The sequence below is a fragment of the Hippopotamus amphibius genome, chromosome 1 (assembly GCF_030028045.1).
Source record: "Hippopotamus amphibius kiboko isolate mHipAmp2 chromosome 1, mHipAmp2.hap2, whole genome shotgun sequence".
Taxonomy (NCBI): Eukaryota; Metazoa; Chordata; class Mammalia; order Artiodactyla; family Hippopotamidae; genus Hippopotamus; species Hippopotamus amphibius.
The window spans coordinates 212,580,477-212,598,574 of NC_080186.1; the positions used below are offsets into that span (position 1 = coordinate 212,580,477).

Consider the following 18,098-nt stretch of genomic DNA (forward strand, 5'->3'; position numbering starts at 1 on the left):
AGGGTTCACTACTACGTTGAGGGGTGAGCGGGATGGGGAAGGCAGGAGTTGAAGATGACCTCTAGATTCTGTGCATGGGTGAGTGAGTGGCTGGTGGGGCCATTACCCAAGACCAAGGACAGAGAATAAGATAAAGAGGCAGGCTTGGTGGGTCCGGGAGGTGATGATGATGGGTTCTATTTGCAATCTGGACACAGTGTAAGTGGCCATCCAAGTAGATGCATGTGGGTCTGGAGCCTGGGACTGAACCTCTAATTTGAGTGACATTACATCCCAGTGTATGTACAGCGCAGACAAAAAAAAAAGTCTTATTGTCCATAGCAGGGCCTCTGCTTCTCAGAGAGTGGCCCAGGTGGGTCATGTGTCCTGCCCTTTAGGAAGCAGTGGCATTGATGAAGTCTTATTGTCCATAGCAGGGCCTCTGCTTCTCAGAGAGTGGCCCAGGTGGGTCATGTGTCCTGTCCTTTAGGAAGCAGTGGCATTGGTGCTCATTGTGTGAGAACCTCTACTCTGGATGTACCCTCAGCAAAGCACTGTCTTGGGAATCTGCACTGTTGCGTTGTATTTTGATTCTGGATGACTTATTAATTTACCTACAGGGTTCCTGGCAGTCTCTCTCTCTCTCTCTCTCTTTTTAAACATTATCACTACTCCTTTTACTGTAGTTTAGTAGAATTGAAAAGGGAGCCTTCCCCTTGCCTGGACAGGCCTGAAGACACTCCAACATCTGTGGTTGTTCCACAGGACCAAGACCATTAGGACAGCACCAATAGGGAGCAGGAGGGTATAAGAGCAACTCCACCTGACTGCTGCAGAAGAGCAGACGGGGAGAGGACCGACAGCTGGTTACCACTGCACACAGCCTCGGCATCACCGTAATTATGCTCAAAGAGGTCCCTTCCCATCCTGGAATGTACTGAGACTGAATGTTCAGTAATGATGACGGGGAGTTGCAAGCGACCCAGCCTAACGATCACCAGTACCACTAGGGGCCAGCGACACACGTGCCATGAGAACTAGTCAATCTATGGCCATGAAGTGATGAAGATCATGGTAAAAAAATAACAGCAGCCACCTGGGCACCACTGAGCACTTATCTGTGTAGCATCAGAAGTGAACCTCTTACGTCTGAAAGGTTAATTGGAAGTTATCATATCACTGTGACCTCTTAGAGGAGATTTAAGCTTATTTTTAACATTCCATCAGTTTTGTTTAGAAAGTGGGTGCAGACTGCCTTTAATTTAGAGAAGGAGTCTGAAGACCCTGATGTTCATCTTCCTGCAACATGCCTGCCCAAGCTTTTATTTTTATAGATACTCACATCATTGAAGTGTTGGCTGGTTTTCATAATGTAAGGTGTTCTTTCATTTTTATCCAGCTTCATCCATCCCTGCCCAAGAAATTCTCTGAAAGTTCAAAACAAAACACAGAATCAATTAAGTTTTTCAAGGGTGTCTATGATCCTGAGTAATTATGATGAATACTATATACATTAAACTTGACATTGCCCGACTCCCGCTGCTCCATCTCAAGTGAATCTTAGCTCAGTTCTACCACTTCACCACTGGATGCCAAAAAGAAAAAGATTTCAGCTTTCTCTTATAAATATTCGGAACTGGGTCCCTATTAGGATCATTATAAAGGCTTCTCTGAAGTTGGAAAACAATGACAAGAGGAGTAAAGAAGTTAAGTACTAACTCAGAAACCAAGACCATTTTCCCTGGATCAGCTTAAAAAAATCTTAAGCCTTAGCAAAAGGTTTGAAAAATCCATAACTACCAAAAATCTTAATCAAGAACAGCATGTTTTCCCCCACTCTGCTCTGACGGTCTCCAGAAGAATGTCAATTCCTCGGGCAGGGACTTTCCTTTCTTCCCCCCAGAGCCCAGAACAGTACATGTGATAAGGGCTGAGTGAGCAAATGCTGTTGTTCGCACTTTGCAGCCCACTCATGCGTTGAAGGCAGTCGCAGTGGTGGGAGCTCAGCCTGGAGGAAGGTCTGTCTTCTGAATAACATCCCTGCTCCTTCATTTCACTCATGAGCAGGTCACCGGATCACAGCAAGCAAGAGACAATCAAGCGGGAACATACAGGAGTTATTTCATCGAGGCTTTACCAAAAATAACATGAAATGACTCTGACATTCTTAATCCAGAAATGTTGACTGAGTCCCTGGACATGGGTGGTACTGTCCCTGTCCTACAAGGCTGCTGGATGTGAAGACATGGTAGTTCCAAAGGTGAAAATAATTGGTTCACGTTCACAGCGGCACAGAGGGGACAAGGAGGAGAGATGAGAAGGGTCCCAGGAAGAGACCACACCAAGGGCTACCACAAAGGTTTAGGCTTTCTCTTTCTCCTCCTCCATAGAGGTCATGCTCTCCTCCCTCCTCACTGCACTGGAGGGTAGTCAGGAGGTACGGGGAAGAAGCACTGGGCTCCTAACTCAAGTCACCAAACAGTTAATGGGTTCACTTGTAAGGCCAAGGGGCCACGTTCCTTTTTTCCCCATGTTCGTGGACAGGCCTATGCGTGCTGAAAGAGGGGGAGGGAAAGAGGATAAAATGCATAAAAGTCTGCAGCAACATCTTCCAGCCCTGCCCCTTATGCTGTAGCTCTGACCGCCCACCCGGCTACGCCTGAGCCTCCATGTTCACAGACGTCCTCTTCTCTACATACGACACGGACCACACTCATACCTCTTGCCTGGCCCCTCCCTTGCCTTCCATTTAGTTATAATTTCACAGAGGACTGGTGCCAACAGTTGTTATTTGTCCAAATAAAGGCCTTGTTTTTGGAGCTGCTGATTAGGACAGCTGGAGGAGGCTTAAAGAGCCTCGCTTACTCTACACATGAGGCAATTAAAAGGCACTCCATGTGAGCTCTTTGCAAAGCGCTGTCTTGAGAGTCTGCGCTGTTCTGGAGTCTCAACGCTAGCAATACTTGCTGATTTATGGAGGTGGGTGAAGAATTGCAGCAGAATTTAAAGCATTTACCCAACATCAGTATTTCTCAAAGTGTAGTCTTAGACTATGCAGACAGAATTATCTGGGATTCTCATTGAAAATGAAGTTTCCTGGGCCTCAAACTTATTGGAATCAGGATCTCTGGGAGTAGGGGAGGGTACCTAAGGATGTACATTTTTGACAGGTTTCCCAAATGATTTTAGACACCATGAAGTTTGAGAACCACTGTTATGGCTGTATTGAGGTTTCTGTAACACAAAGATGTGAGAGGACAGAGAAATTCACATCCTATGGTAACTGCAGTACATACAGAAACACAAGAGTGACCATCTTGAGAGTCCCCAATATTCCCGTATCAACATTTCCCACATACACTGGAGCCAAAAGACTTTCACGTGGGACCAAACCAACATGGGATTAAGAGCCACGGCTCTGTGCACACATCTGCTGAGGAAGTATGTGAACTGGCAGCTGGTCCTGCCTGAGGGGCTGCAGCCATGAGGGCACACTCACTCGTAGGGGATGCTTCTGAAGACGACGTGGTCCAGCAGGGTGATCTGCTCAGCCAGCTCCATGGCCGACAAGGTCTCAAAGCACTCAGCCTTCGGACAGTCCGTCTGCAAGAGATAAGGGCAGGGAATGAAACACACCTGGAAGCGAGGGGCCTGTCCGCTCACTGCAGCTGCTGGAGTACAAAGTTCATCCTAGATTCCAGCTACAAAGGAAACGGCAGACAGCTCAGAAACATCAGCCGGCATTAACATCATGGACCAAGTGCTAACCCCCAAGCCAAATCTGGTTCCTCTCACACAGCTTCAGCAACAGAAGATATAGTCCAGAACCCAATTATCAGTTATAGGCACAGTGCCTGCCTTTGAGAGGTTAAGTCTCACATGTAACTGTGCAGGATAAGAACTTATAGCTGAACTTACCAGTTGAATTATATCCTCTAGTTTTAGGTGGATGTCATCTTGATCATCTTGTGAAAGGGCCCTAAAAAAAAAGTCAAAATATCCTCCGTGAAAAGAAAATAGACATGCCAGGAATTAAATGACAAAAAGTGCAGTTAGGTTTTCCCTGGGTAGAAAGCTGGAGGGTTTGGGTTTGCGAGGCTCCGGAGACGTGAGTTGAAGACACAGGGTCAAGGAAACAGGAAACCACACATGTTAAAGGCACAGGAGAAGCACTGAGAGAGCTGACTTATAACAAGGAGTCAACCTGTTACATACAAGGTTGTAAGTAAAACACCCATGGTGAAAGTGAAGCAGAGGGTGAGCTGGTGCTCTGTGTTACCGAGAGGACCTGTGCCGTGAACCCGGGCTCCCTGCCTTGCTATTAGCCAGGGTTTCTAACAGGCCCAAGTGCCCCATCTGTGCTCCTCTAGGCGCTACCCTGGTCCATCCTTGCTGATACTGAGGCAGAAGATGCAGAGCTGCTCCCCCCTCCCCCCCAGGCACAAGTAGACCAGAAGTTCAGGAGAGTTCCTAGGTAGCAAGAGTTCAAACAATGCCAGGTAGAGAGCCAGCAGGTAAGCTCTTCCCTGTTGCTTCCCAGATGGACTTTCCTGAGACACATTTGGTACTGTGCCCCACACTCAGTGTTAGTCAGCTCTCAATAAATTTTTTTTTTGATCAGTGACAAATGAGTAAATGAATACATAAGTTAAGGTGGGTGCTTGTATCAGAGTGACAGTGAAACTTCATGTCCAACAGAAGTTCAGAGTCCAGGAGAATTATCCTGATTATATAATTTGCCATCTGGGCCAAACACTTTAAATGTCCTAAAATGAAGGCACAATCATATATTAAAAGTATTAAAATATTTAAACAGTGCCCAACCATGTAGCCTATCTGTTGGAGGATGCTAGGTTTTTTGTTTGTTTGTTTGTTTCTTTTTTGGAGGATGCTAGTTTTAAAAGGCAACAATGATGTGATGTTCTGTTGTGTTCTCAACTGACTGAAAAAAACTTATCACCCACAAAAATACAAAATCAACTGAGGTGGGTAACTGTATGTTCATTATATACCAGGCACAGGCTAACCATCTGACACACACTCTCTCCTGTATCACAAAAAATCCCTTTAAAGTAAGCATTATTATCTCCATGTTATAGATGAGGAAACAAAAGCTCAAAGAAATGGACTGGCTCAGGGTTCAGTCCAGTTTGCTTTCCTTTGGCTCTTGCTGGTCCTGAGCAGGCTTATGAAAGGCACCACTTCAAGGGTCCAGCATAGAACACACATCAAAAAAGGTCAGTTCCCTCTCCTCTATCTTCCTTTTCTCTAACAAAAGTTCTTAGCTGTTTACCCAGGAGCAGAATCCTTTTAGACCACAGATGTGGCAATCCTCTTGTCTGCAATTAGCCGTATCATTTGTGAGAAGAAAAAGTCACCATATGCTAAAGGGCAGATTCAGGTGAGGAAAAAAATAAGTCAGCACAACTCCTTCTCCAAAGACTGTTACATCACACTTAAGGGTTGACACAGGGGAAAAGTGGCTCTTTCCCAAAGCACATGTCATTCTTTCTACTGTAGCCTAGCTCTCTCTAGCCTCTTGGAGAGAGATCAGTGGCCGTGTAACTATGCATACCCATGGAAAAGATCTTTTTTATGAGGCTGGGCAATATTTTTCACTTGGAAAGAAATGGTCCAGAAGTTATTTCACTTCTATCAAATGTTCCTCTCCTCAATGATCTTACCCTAATGTTCCAAGATACATCTGGTCCCATTAAGTTACCTAACGTTTCCCTCTTCTAAAGAGTCTGATCTATAAATCCAAATGAATGATATCTCTTTTGAAAGTGTCCCCTTAGAACAAAAGTTTTAACCATAAAGAATCACTAAATAATCTCTAGGGGTCCACAAATCTTTTTGAAATGATGTGCGAATGTGTGCATATATTCATACATTCATTTTTCTGGGAGGAGACAGCTTCCATTATACTCTTTTGGGGAATCTGTGACCACCAACAAGCTTAAAAATAGCTATAGAAATGTATACTTTGCCATAAAATGCATGTGACATTGTCATTTTATAAAAGATTTTCAGTATTATTAAGGAACCAGCTACAGAATTTGATGGCCACCCATGATATCATCAGCGATGGCAAGTCTTGAATTCTTAAGGTAAATGTGACTCGAGGAAACAGCTCAAAATAATACAGAGATGTGTTTAAAACATGAGGATGATCCAGCTATCAAAAAGCACTTTGCATCAAAATTAGAAGTGACTATAAAGTAAAAAACTGAAAGGATGATTAATTACCTTTGAAGACATTTTCAAGCCAGGAGATGAACAGAATCCATCTATTAAGAGAGGCAGCCTCTGACTACTATTTGAGTAGGGGCAAGAGGTCATTTTGGTGTAAAAGTTCTAATGGGTCTGAACAAAATAAATGCTATGCATAAATAGCCCCACGTAAAATATTCTTGCTCTATGTAAACATCCGTGTGTGAGTACCTTAGCTTGATGCGAAACTTGCATAGAAACACAATTACCTGGATTTCCTTTGATTCAGGTAAACTGATTCGATTAAACCAAGCAAAACATTTATCATGGCCTGTTCATTTGAATACCTGGTGTATTGTATGAAGCAATTCGAGTAAAGTAACTTTTCTCCAAAAAAAAGAAAAGAAAAGAAAAGTCTGATGCTGCTTGGGACTGTGTGAGCTCTGTGGGTCCCGTTTTCATGACTGAACCCATTCCAGTTGACCATCCAAGAAGTCGATCATTGTTTCTTTTCATTCTGTGGCATGTTGGTTGTCTATAAAAAACTCCTGCATAGATTCAGAAGCCAGCTCGTCAGATAACATTGGAGGGGGGTGGTATTTTAGGAATATGAAAGTCTTGAGCGGAGGTTTTTATTCATAAACAGGGCCACAAACGACCTATACCCATCAAGCTGCTTCATCATAAAGTAACCCCTGGGACACTGTGTGAGGCGGGGATGGTTCACTGTACAAAGCTTTCACTTTACTGTACTAATGTAACATATGTTTAAATGCTCTGCTCCTCCCCACCCTGTGAATGGTTTAAGCTCGTGTTGCATCTGGGACCTGCCAGACCACCTCCTCCTTCCCATGCTTTCTCAAGCATGGCTCTCCTTCCTGCCCGGCGTACTTGAGCCCACTGCTATCTGCGCTCTGGAACATTTTTTTTAAAAGGCAGATGTCCATAAATGCATGGAAATGTTTAATACTAAATTCTCTTGGTTTCAGCTGAAAATAATTCCATTTGTTTTCAAATTTAAAAATGAACTAACAGGAAAATATAATTTTCAGAGCTGTTAAATAATCCTTTTGATTTCTGTTTCTTTCTCATATCCCCATGAATTTTTTTTTCCACAGAGATTTCATGAATGATAACCCTCCTTCAGTTGATGGTTCTATGTAGGTCTTACCTCCTATTCTACTTTCTAATCATTCTGACATGATTTTTAAAAACATAAATTTAATACATATAAACATAATTATCTGATATGGAAAATTATCAAAACCCCTAAAAACCTATGTAAGATGTATTCTTCCTATAATCACACGTCACATGTGCTGGGGCAGTGACCCTCAAACATAGGGCAAGTGGAATGAATTACTTGGCAGGAGAAATTCAATCAAATGTCAGTTGTTTTCTCATGTAGATTTGCACAAATCTATTCACTGGCTTGTTGGGAAGATAAGTTAGTGCCCCAGAGACTCGGCTGACCCAAACTAGGACTCAGGGTCTGGCTGCCTGCTCAGCGGATGGGCTGGTGACCTCACCGGTATCTGTCCGCTTTAGTTGATATGTTCAGGGCTAAGCAAAGGCTTTTGTTTTGTTTTGGCTTGGTGGGAAGAAAGATGATCAGCGGTGGGAGAATGGGTGGGGTAACGTAATATCTGTTCCCTGCTTGGCTCTGCGGGTGGCTTTTGAATTCTTATGGTGAAAGACGTGAAACCAAGAAAGATGTGGGAAGAGCTATTTTCACGAAAGAGACTCTGGGTTGAGTGAGGCTGCTCTGGGGCCCAGGGGGCACCGGGACAGGGCAGGCGGCCTCTTTCTCAGCTTTTTGATAGGGAAATGGTGACTTCACAAGACAACCAGGCAGCATTCTCCACAGAAACCATGGTGGCACTGAAAGGTCTCTCCCTCAAGTGGCCTCGGGGCAGTGAGCTGAGGCAGAAAAATGACTGGGTTCATTCCTGAGCACATACGTCTTGGGACTCTTAGAACACTTGAGAAGATTGTGCAAGGGACTAGATTTCCAGGTGGCCAGCTGGGGGCATCCCATCAGTGGAACTGCTTTTTTGTTTTGTTTTTTACTTTTCTTTCACAAAATAGCAGCAAGTGGGTTATGACTGTGGGGGTTTCTCTGGTTAAGAACTTCTTTATGAATATAATATATATGAACTTTATATACTATATGTGAGATATAATTCACATACCAAACAATCCACCCATTTAAAGTGTATATTTGAATGATTTTTTAAACTGCCTTCACTTATTTATTTAACATTGTTGTGCAATATTAAATTAGTTTTTTTAATTGTAGTTGATTTACAATAATGTATTAGTTTCAGGTGTAGAGCATAGTGATTTGATATTTTTTCAGATTATATCCATTATAGATTTTAAAACTTATTATAATGTCCTTTCTATAGACAAGGTAGTGAAGCCTAAGGAAAGTTGAGTTTAAGATCTAGCCTAGTTTTACTTCGGCCGTATCACCTTGATGGCAGAAACTATTTTTCCCAAGAGCTACTGTCAGTGCTTTCTAATGATAATAACAACACCTATAGCAGTAATATGAGTGCTAATTATGTTTCAGGCATTGTGTTAACCTCTTTACACATATCATGTGATCTTCACAACGAGGCAGGTATTGATAGCCAATACCTTATAAACAAGGAAAATGAGATTGAGATTGATTAAGAAGTGGCTGAGCCAAGATTTAAATCTGTGACATCCTACAAAAGTTAGAATCAGACTCTGCTAGGTGTTATCCTCCCAGGCTGTACCATCTCCCCAAATTTCCATTCCTCACCAGTCTTACACCTCTAATTCTCAGGTCACTTACTCAGCAAAAAGCATGTGCACATCTTAAGCCTGATGAATAATAAAGACCTGGGATGGTATATAAGGTTCAACTGAAGTAGTAGTGCCAGTCAGCTGAGTTCTGAGCTCACCTGTGGGCACAGGCAGAAAGCATCAGGATTGATTGGTGATATCTGGCATGGGTGCTGCGAGGGGACAGGCAACATGAGGGCCTGAAACTGGCCGGTCCTGACAGCCTTTCCCAGTCTGAGCACCCCCATTTCCCTGCCAGCTATTTAGTCCAACGTCCCTAGGAGCACACACTTCCAGAGCCTAGTTTTTAATTATCAGTGTTTTAAATACAATCAACCATTTACATGGAGAGAAGAGGAAAGCAATCACTCACAGACGTAACACTCATCCACTGACATCAGGCTTTATCTGAAGATGTATTTAGAATGTTAAAATCTGAAAATAAACATAGTAACAGAGTCCCTAAGCTCACTTAGACGTTTCATAGGATGGAGAAAGTGAAGAAGCCCCTTAATAGTTTCCTAGGGTTGCCCTAAGCAAGTACGACAAACTAGGTGGCTTGAAACAACAGAACTTCCTTGTCTTAGAATTCTGGAGGCTCGAAGTCCAAAGTCAAGGTGTCCACAGAGCCTTGCTCCCTCTGAAACCTGTAGAGGAATCCTTCCTTGCCTTTTCCCAGCTTTTAGTGGTTTGTCAGCAATTGTTGACACTCCTTGGCTTGCAGCTACATCACTCTAAGCTCTGCTCCATCTTCACATGGCCTTCTCTCTGTGTCTCCCTCTGTCTTCACATGGCCATCTTCTTATAAAGACACCAGCCATATTGGATTAGGGGCCCACCAGGCTCCAGTATGACCTCATCTTAACTAATTACATCTGCAATAGCCCTGTTTCCACATCAGGTCATATTCCACAGTACTGAGGGTCAGGACCTCAACATATTTTTTGAGGTGGATACAATTCAACCCGTAAGAGCTCACAGACCAAAGAAGGGTCTGGCTACAGGATCTTGAGCTAATGGGGGTAAGAATGACTTAAGGGCCAATTGCTAAAATGTTACAGACCAGTATCTGGTATTGCTGCCTCCGGGAGGGGCCTCCAGAAGCATGGTGCATTGAGCTACACTGGACTCCCCTCTACACACAAACATTCTGGATAACGAAGAGACAATAGAGTCAAGCATAGAAGAAAGGAAGGGTTCTTTCCAGAGGTTGCAAAAGAAGAGGGAGGTAGAAATTAGAACCGTGAAGGGGTACCAGGCCCTGGTGGATAGGGGCTGGGCTTTCCACCCTGAGTAGGGACAGACATATAGTGAGGGGGAAAGCTGTCACTGAATGTCCACACAGAGACACTGGGCTGCCCTCTTCACGTAGAGTGGACTGGAAAAAATCCACCCATCCACTCAAGAAGCTACAAGGAAGTTTGTTACCTGCCTGGATGCTGAGTGTTGTTACACAGCAGTTACACAAGCAGCCTCTAGTGGGAAACCTGAAGTTCAAGACTTTGTCACACTGAAGCGTGGGGTCCAAATTTACACAAGCTACATGAAGTGGAAATCCCCACCTGAGCAGTGGACGGTAAAACTGGTCCAGGACCAGGGAAAGAAGCTGGAGAAAACGCCTGGCTGCGCGGTGGTGGCACATCCACAAGCCAGGTGCACGAGACCCCCACAGAAACACTACAACCCCGCTCACAAATGTGAGCTTGTGATAAACAGGTAGAACCCACATGGGGAAAAAACACCTCTGCGATGCCTGCTGGATCTGCAGGAGAGGATCCTCAGGCTTCTGGTTCTACAGTAAACCCATCTGCCCACATGAACAGGAGTGATTGTACCGCACACAAATTATGTCGCCCAGTCTGAAGTCATCCTGAGGCAGCCTTCCCAGCGAGGACAGAATCCCTGCTGCCCCGCAGGAGTCTAATATACATCCTTCTGGTTTCTAGGATCTTATTGTCTATGAACACAGCACAAATCAACCAGTGTAATTAACAGGCACCTGGCAATTGCCTTTACCTCAGGATATTCGCTGTGGCTTTCCGTTCTTGGGGAAGAAGATCTGGGTCTCGCAAAACTTCTTCTAGCAAATTTAGGACGTTCATCTTTAGTTCGTTGTTGAGTTCAAAATCCTATAAAATGAAATGGATCTTTTTAAATTTTGGTTTTGAAGAGTTTAGTTCCATGACACATGACACCATCCCGCATGACAAATTTATGGAAATTAAAATGTATGGACCCTAGACCCTTCCCCTTGCAGAGATCCTGACTTAATTGGTTTGGGATGGGACCCTGCTGACAGGCTCCCTGGGGTATAGGAATTCCTCAAAGAGATATGTGCTTCCCTTAACCTGGAACACTGCCCAGGTTTATTTCTATTCATCTTTCAGCTCTAGGAGGTGATATACTTTCTCCTAGGAGCCTTCCTTAGTTGATCCAGTGGGATAAAGAGCTTTTCTTTGGTGTTCCCATGGTGCACTCTATCATAACTTACTGTACTATAAGGGCAGATTTAATTGTCTGGTTTCCCATTGGTCCATAAGTAAGATCAGTAACTGGGGCATAGCAATAGCTAAAAAAAAAAAAAATAGATTTTTGCAAGAATAAAATCTGTCCTTCGGGCAGTGACTTGAATGAGAACTTCAATACAGGTATGCTAAAGAATAAGTGATATCCACCCATGGGGCTGTGTCAAACAAACACAGGAGTGAGATTGAAAGGGTAGCCTCCTGGCAACATTGAGACCATATGAGCACCAAAGTGGATAATGAGAGTAATAAGTAATAACCAACTGAATCAAAACAACCTGCAAGTCCCTACTGATGCCCACAAACAAATACACAAAGAGATAAATACATAAAGAGGCTGGAAGAGAAAACAATTCTTTACAGTGGACTTCCAATAAATGCAAAGGAATAGAAGAGTTAGAACATCACCATTTTTGACCAGAGTAGTAACAAGTGATCAGGAAAGATCATGAATGGATGCTGAAAGTTATGGGGAAACAGGATTAATAGTGTCAGAGTACCGTCCCATGCCACAACACCACGATTAGAGATTATTAATTAATTACAAAGGCAGAATCTGACAGATGTCACCTGAACCAAGTGATCGCAGTCACCATCACCAGTAATGGAGCAAACCAACATCATGGAGCCACTAATGTAATGTTCTATTAAGAATCATCACTTAGTATTTTTGCCCCAAATGCATAATCTTGCACTTGCATTGTGAGGAAGCACTGGCCTGCATGCTCCAAAACTGTTCATGTCATCAAAGACAAAGAGAAACTGAGAAACTGTTCCAGTTTAAAGGACACCAAAGGGACCAGACCTAAATGCAACAGGTGAGCCTGGATTAGATCTGGGATCGAGGGGGAAATGCTACACAGGGCGTTACTGGGACAACTAGCAAAAACTGAGTCAGAACTATGTAGTAGTTGAGAGCATCCTATCCATGTTAAATTGTCCTGAATTTGACCATTTTGGTGGGGCTATTTCAGAGGGGGTCCTTGGTTTTTGTTGGGGGAGGGGAGGAGAGAGAGAATGTGAGAGAGGAAGGAAGAAGGAGGGAGAACACACATGTGGTAAACATGTGAACTATTAGTGACTCCAGATGTGTATCCATGCACTTTGTTTTATTCTGGCATTTTGTCTTGATTTGAAATCTTTTTTTACAGTTTTAAAAATAACATTAATTTCTTAATAGTTAACATGTATGTAATAGGAAACCAAAGAACACAAGAAGCAAAAAACAAAGTGTATTTACACAACTAAGCATCCATTTTTATGTAATTAAGATCACACAGTTATGCATCATGCTTTTTCACACATCATGAATAAAGGGACTTCCCTGGTGGTTCAATGGTTAAGAAACTGCATTCCAATCCAGGGGATGCAGGTTTGATCCCTGGTTGGGGAACTAAGATCCCACATGCCAAGGGACAACTAAGCCCGTGCACCACAACTACTGAGCTTGCGAGCCACAATTAGAGAGAAGCCTGCACATCGCAACAAAGAGCCCATGAGCTGCAATGAAGATCCCCCACAACCAAGACCCGGCGCAGCCAAAGATAAAATAAATAAATGAATATTTTAAAAATTAATAAAAAGGTAAAGTTGTAGTTCTTTCACAGTCTTTTAGTACATGCATTCTTATAAAACACCAAGAGCACACTGGCAGCATACTGGGATAGTCAGGTGTTCAGAGATGAAGTGAACGTTGCCATGTCCTGCTTTCAAGGATCTGACTCTGACACTATCTTTGTACATGCAGGCAATGAGAGTTTATTCTCCCTCCCATATAAAGTTACTCATTATAAATACACTTGAACTTTAGGGAAAGTAATTTTGAAGCACTGACATTCTGAATTCTTTTAAAGGATCAGAAAGACTACTGCTAATTGCAATGGATCCAATAAAAAGAAAACAGCATACTTTTACTATACGTAGCAAATTAAGAGGCTAAAGTCCATGATTTCACAAATTGCAGACAATGCAAAAGTCTACCTTAATCTGAAATGAATATTTGTGAGCCTCAGTTTGGTGGAGAACAGTGTCACTAATCTTTCTCAATATTTCACTTTCAGTTTGATGATCAGTACCATTTCTTTGGGAACAGGAGCCACCAGGGCCCAAGGCAACACCTTCAGATGATATGTTTTCCTAAAATTTCACCTGCTTATTGTCCAACAGTTGCTTGGCTATTGATTTTTCTTTTAAAATGTATACAAGGAGAAGAGAGTAACATCCTGCTGCTGTTTTTTTCCCTTTGTCCCCCGCCCCCCCAGTTTCAAAGGTAACGGGAATGATATGTGTAAACAGTTAATGATCTCACCTACTGCAATCTTCATGCACTACCAAAGGATTTCTCAGCCATCAGGAGTCTTTGCTTAATGAATATTTGATATTTATTATTGAGATGACTGAGTCCTGTAGCTATGTTGAATCTCTCAATGATGCAGATAATCTGATTATCATAAATGGATTAGCGTGAAGGACATCAAGCCGGTGTTTGGACCTTGCTGGGGGCTAATTAATGGTTTAATCAACAAGCATCCTCGAACACCTACTGTGCCCCAACCTGGGCTCAACAGGGGGAATGCGTCTGAGACCCCAGGAAGGCAAGTTGTGTGAAAGGTCTTGTTAAGGAAAACAGAATGTAATTTGATTATTTTGAGCTCTGGGAAGACTAGCGGAAGAAAGACCTTTGCAAACTTGGTGAAATCTGCCCAGACACTATTTGAAGCATGATGAATGGTTCCAGGTGAACACTCGCTTTGCTGAGGATGCAGCTAATATAAAGCAGAGTAGCTAATGAGAGCTGAGTACACAATGTAAGAATTGTCACTCATAATTTTCCTCTACACTTGCACAGGCTTTTATCACATTCAAAGTGACCTTCTATAATATGATTTCAGCTTTCCTAAGCCGACCCAGGGGCAGGCAAGGAGGAAATCACGATCCCGTTTCACACCCGGGCCATTGAGGCTGACGGGCTGTGATCACATGGGGTGAGATGAGGCACATAAGGATGTGGCCGCGTGGGGACAAGAGTACAGATCTTCCATCTTACTTCCACCTGCGTGTCTCAGACCGTCACGTGTCCACGAATCGCCACAGATTCCCGCGCAGGAGGTCTGGAATGGAGACTGAGACTTTCTAAGGAGCTCCTGGGTTTTGCTGGGTCACACTGTGAGTAGCAAAACTTTGCCATTTAAAAAAATTCACACAAAAAACAACCACTCAAAAATGGACAACATCTGAATCCTCTGATGTACAACCTAGCACATAAAGTTTTCTTTTTTCACCCGTGCATGTAAAATGCAGAATTGGCGGTTCAAAATTCCCTGTTAAAAACATACTACCTACTGCTCAATAAAAAGAAATCTGAAACAGATCAAAGGCACTTCCCCCATTTAAACCCATAGGTAGATTATTCACAGAACGCCTGCCTCACAGCCATTTTGTAAGTACCTAGAATCTCAAGCGTGGCTACATTCCCCCAGGCCCTGAAACGGGAAACCAGAAGGCTGGGTAGTGGAGGAACACGGGCTCCTCGGCAAAGTCAGTAATCAGGCTGTCCACGAGGTGGCGCTCCTGGGCCGTTCGGCTCCTCGGGAGCCGACAGCGCCGTTCCCGGGCCCGCCGGCGGGTGGCGAGCGAGCCGGGCCTGAGCCGGGGAGCTTCGGGGCAACGTGAGCGACGCCCCGCGGCACCCAAGCGGGCCTGCAGTGATCACTGCAACAGCTTACTTAGGTTAGGTTTCCTTTTCCAATTCATGAAGCAGGACTGAGGAGACAAGATTGGAAAAAAGAAACCACCCTGCTTTCAAAGGCGCAGAGCCTAGAAAATGTGAGAGACTTTCACATTTCCGTCTCTACATAGGAGACTATAGCTCTTGTTCTTTCAACAGTTACTGAGCACCTCAATATCTAGGGCTCCGGGGGAGACACAGAACAGCCAACCCAAGTCTGGGCGATGGAGGAGACAGTAACCAATGAAATCCAGGGAGAGGGGCCGGGTGGGGGGGGGGGGAGGGGGCGGGGCTGGGCATCTAAAAGCAGGTGAGTGTCTGGTGCCCAGCTGAGCATCAAGGAGAGGGGCCAGGCCTGGAAATGCAAGTCTGGGAACCCCCTGAAAAGAGGTGCCATCCCAAGCACAGGGTCAGAGAGTGGAGTGTGACACACAACCAAGGCTCGGCAACAGAAAGTTACCAACCGATGATGTGAGAATCCTCACGGAGAGGTAAGCTATTGGGACATCCGCGCATTTTACCAAGATTTTATAGACGCTGCTCAAACACGTTCAAAAATGCTTAGGAGAGTCAACGTCTTCTCTAGGTTAGTGAACAACTCCTGAGGTAATGATCATAACTAAGACTCTGAGAGTTTGCCACATGCTAGATGATATTCCAACCGCCCTATTACCTAATTCAACCCTCAACAGCCACACAGTTACAATCATTAAGATTCCCATTTCACATATGAGGGAGTCACGAGTACAGAGGATTTAAGTATCTTGGCCAAAGCTGCACAGGCAGCAAGCGGCAGACCCAGGACTCAGACCCCGGGCAGTGTCAGCTGGAGCCTGAGTTTTTAACTGCCGCATAAGGACTCTCCAGAAACAGTGGTTATCAGTGAAGGAGCACTGGTGACGTGGGCTGAAAGACACACCCAGATAGCCGCTGGTTACCGTGCTGAGTCTGGAACCATCTCTCACCTATACTGAACAACCCTTTCGGGCACGGAGCTTGACACGGAGGTTCTTATGAAGAAGACTAGACTATGCAACAGAAGAATCATCTGTGAGGCAATAAATAAGATTCTCTGGCACTCTGAAACTAATCCCTGTTGATAGTTCAGGCATCTTGGAAATTACATTCATTCTTTCAGGAGAGCAGGGCAATAACTATAATATACTACATATGGCCGAGGAAACGCTAGGACATTGGGACGGTCTGATTCAATAAACACAACCTGAGGATAAAGAGAATTATGACAGTAATTTTCTCACTGTAATCAGCACAGTGTATTCCTAGCAGTGGCCAGAGTTTTTAAAAGGAAAGTGGAAATGCTGCAGTGTGGAGTAAAACCGCGTAAATTTTAACACCTAGACTGAAGGACCCATAAAGAAGGGGCTTAGGATGTGCTAGGCTCAAAAATAAGAGCCTAAGGTTTGACTTAATGATTTTCCAGAAAATGAAAAGCAGCCTACTGTTTCCTGTCTTCTTTGACTATAGAAGATGAAAATTTTAACTGAAATTGTGGTGTACATTTAGGTTAGATCTGAGCCATTTTGTCGAATGGGAAACGGAGGCAAAGATGCAGACCAATCTTCCCAAGTCTATGCAAATCTACGATCTCCCATGGATGTTAATGAAGTAAAAATAACAAGCCTCTAAACCAGGGTGGCTTTCAGCTCTTTTCAGTTCTAAACCTTCACTAAGAACTTTAATATTGACACCCTATCCCGGGGGGCTTGTGCTGGCTAAAACCTGGCATGGGAACCCTGCACAGCACCTGCCTGGCGTTGTCCACCTGCCACCGCCCTGGTCTGCCACCACCTCTGGGCAACCTTGACTCTGAACCGAGGTTTCTCACTGGAAAAGTGAAAGGCAGAGGTTTCCAGCATGTCTCATCACCAAACAACAAAACTATTTTAACCAGCTCTTTGTTCACACTATAAAAAGAACAACCTCATTGAAAATTTTAAGGGTGGGCATTAAGTTTGGAAGGAAACCCCACAAAGCAATACCTTAGTAATTCTAAACTTTCCAATACCTGTCCAACACTTACTAGTTATTAATTACTCATAAGGTTTAGAATCTTCAAAGAGGGACAGAATATATAGGAAATGTGTGCCTATCATGTAGGAGCTTATGTACAGGAAAAGGTAGTAAAACCCAGCTATAATGAAACCCCAAATTTGGTAAGCACGGGTGCTCCTGGTGGGCCCTCAAGCATTTGTTGGGTGATTGGATAAAAGTTCCTGGGAAGGGTTCTCAACTTTGAGACAAGTGGTAATAAGCTGCCTAATTCTTAAACGGGCAGTTTGGGAAATGAGTTTAGCAGATGTGAAGTGGGAGGCTACACAGAGAAGGCACAATGCAAAATGTGGAAGATATGTTAGAACAAAAATAACTGGGAAGAGGCAAATGGCAATGAATGACACCAACTCAGTGAGAAGGAAAAAGCCATGCAGAAAATCATTTATTTGATCATTTTCTAACAAATGACTCTGTATGTGAATGACTTGCTAAAATGTAGCCTCTAGACCTGAACAGCTGTGCTTATAAGAATTTTAAATACTGCCCTACGACCTTGAATTCAGATAGCTCCCAAGCTTACATCTTTAAGCTTCAAAAGAGAATCAGCCAGTTTAAAAAGCATCTACCAGAGAAAAAGAGAATTTTTCCACACGCTGTGTTTCCCGTTGGTTTCTAGATAGGTGGTTAATTGATATAGATTGTAGCTTTCAAGACAATGGCAAGGTTTGGAGGGAGAAAGAAAAGTTTGGGAGGGCCTGGTTTTAATCCTGATTTTGTAACTTTCTTAATTAATGCCACATGCCACGAAAATTTAACTTGAGTAAAAG

At 43.6% G+C, this 18,098-nt stretch overlaps 1 protein-coding gene across 5 annotated transcripts in view; it reads right to left on the bottom strand.

Moving 5' to 3' along the window:
• Nucleotides 1-18,098, bottom strand: part of RASGRF2 (Ras protein specific guanine nucleotide releasing factor 2) — a 233,544-nt gene that overhangs the window by 17,268 nt on the left and 198,178 nt on the right. For all 5 annotated transcript variants that reach the window (XM_057740270.1, XM_057740256.1, XM_057740266.1 and 2 more), the window contains 4 exons: nucleotides 11,023-11,135; nucleotides 3,898-3,958; nucleotides 3,479-3,582; nucleotides 1,322-1,406 (listed from right to left, as the gene is read on the bottom strand). In XM_057740270.1, coding sequence (XP_057596253.1) covers nucleotides 1,322-1,406; nucleotides 3,479-3,582; nucleotides 3,898-3,958; nucleotides 11,023-11,135 — 363 coding nt within the window. The remainder of the gene's footprint in view (nucleotides 1-1,321; nucleotides 1,407-3,478; nucleotides 3,583-3,897; nucleotides 3,959-11,022; nucleotides 11,136-18,098) is intronic.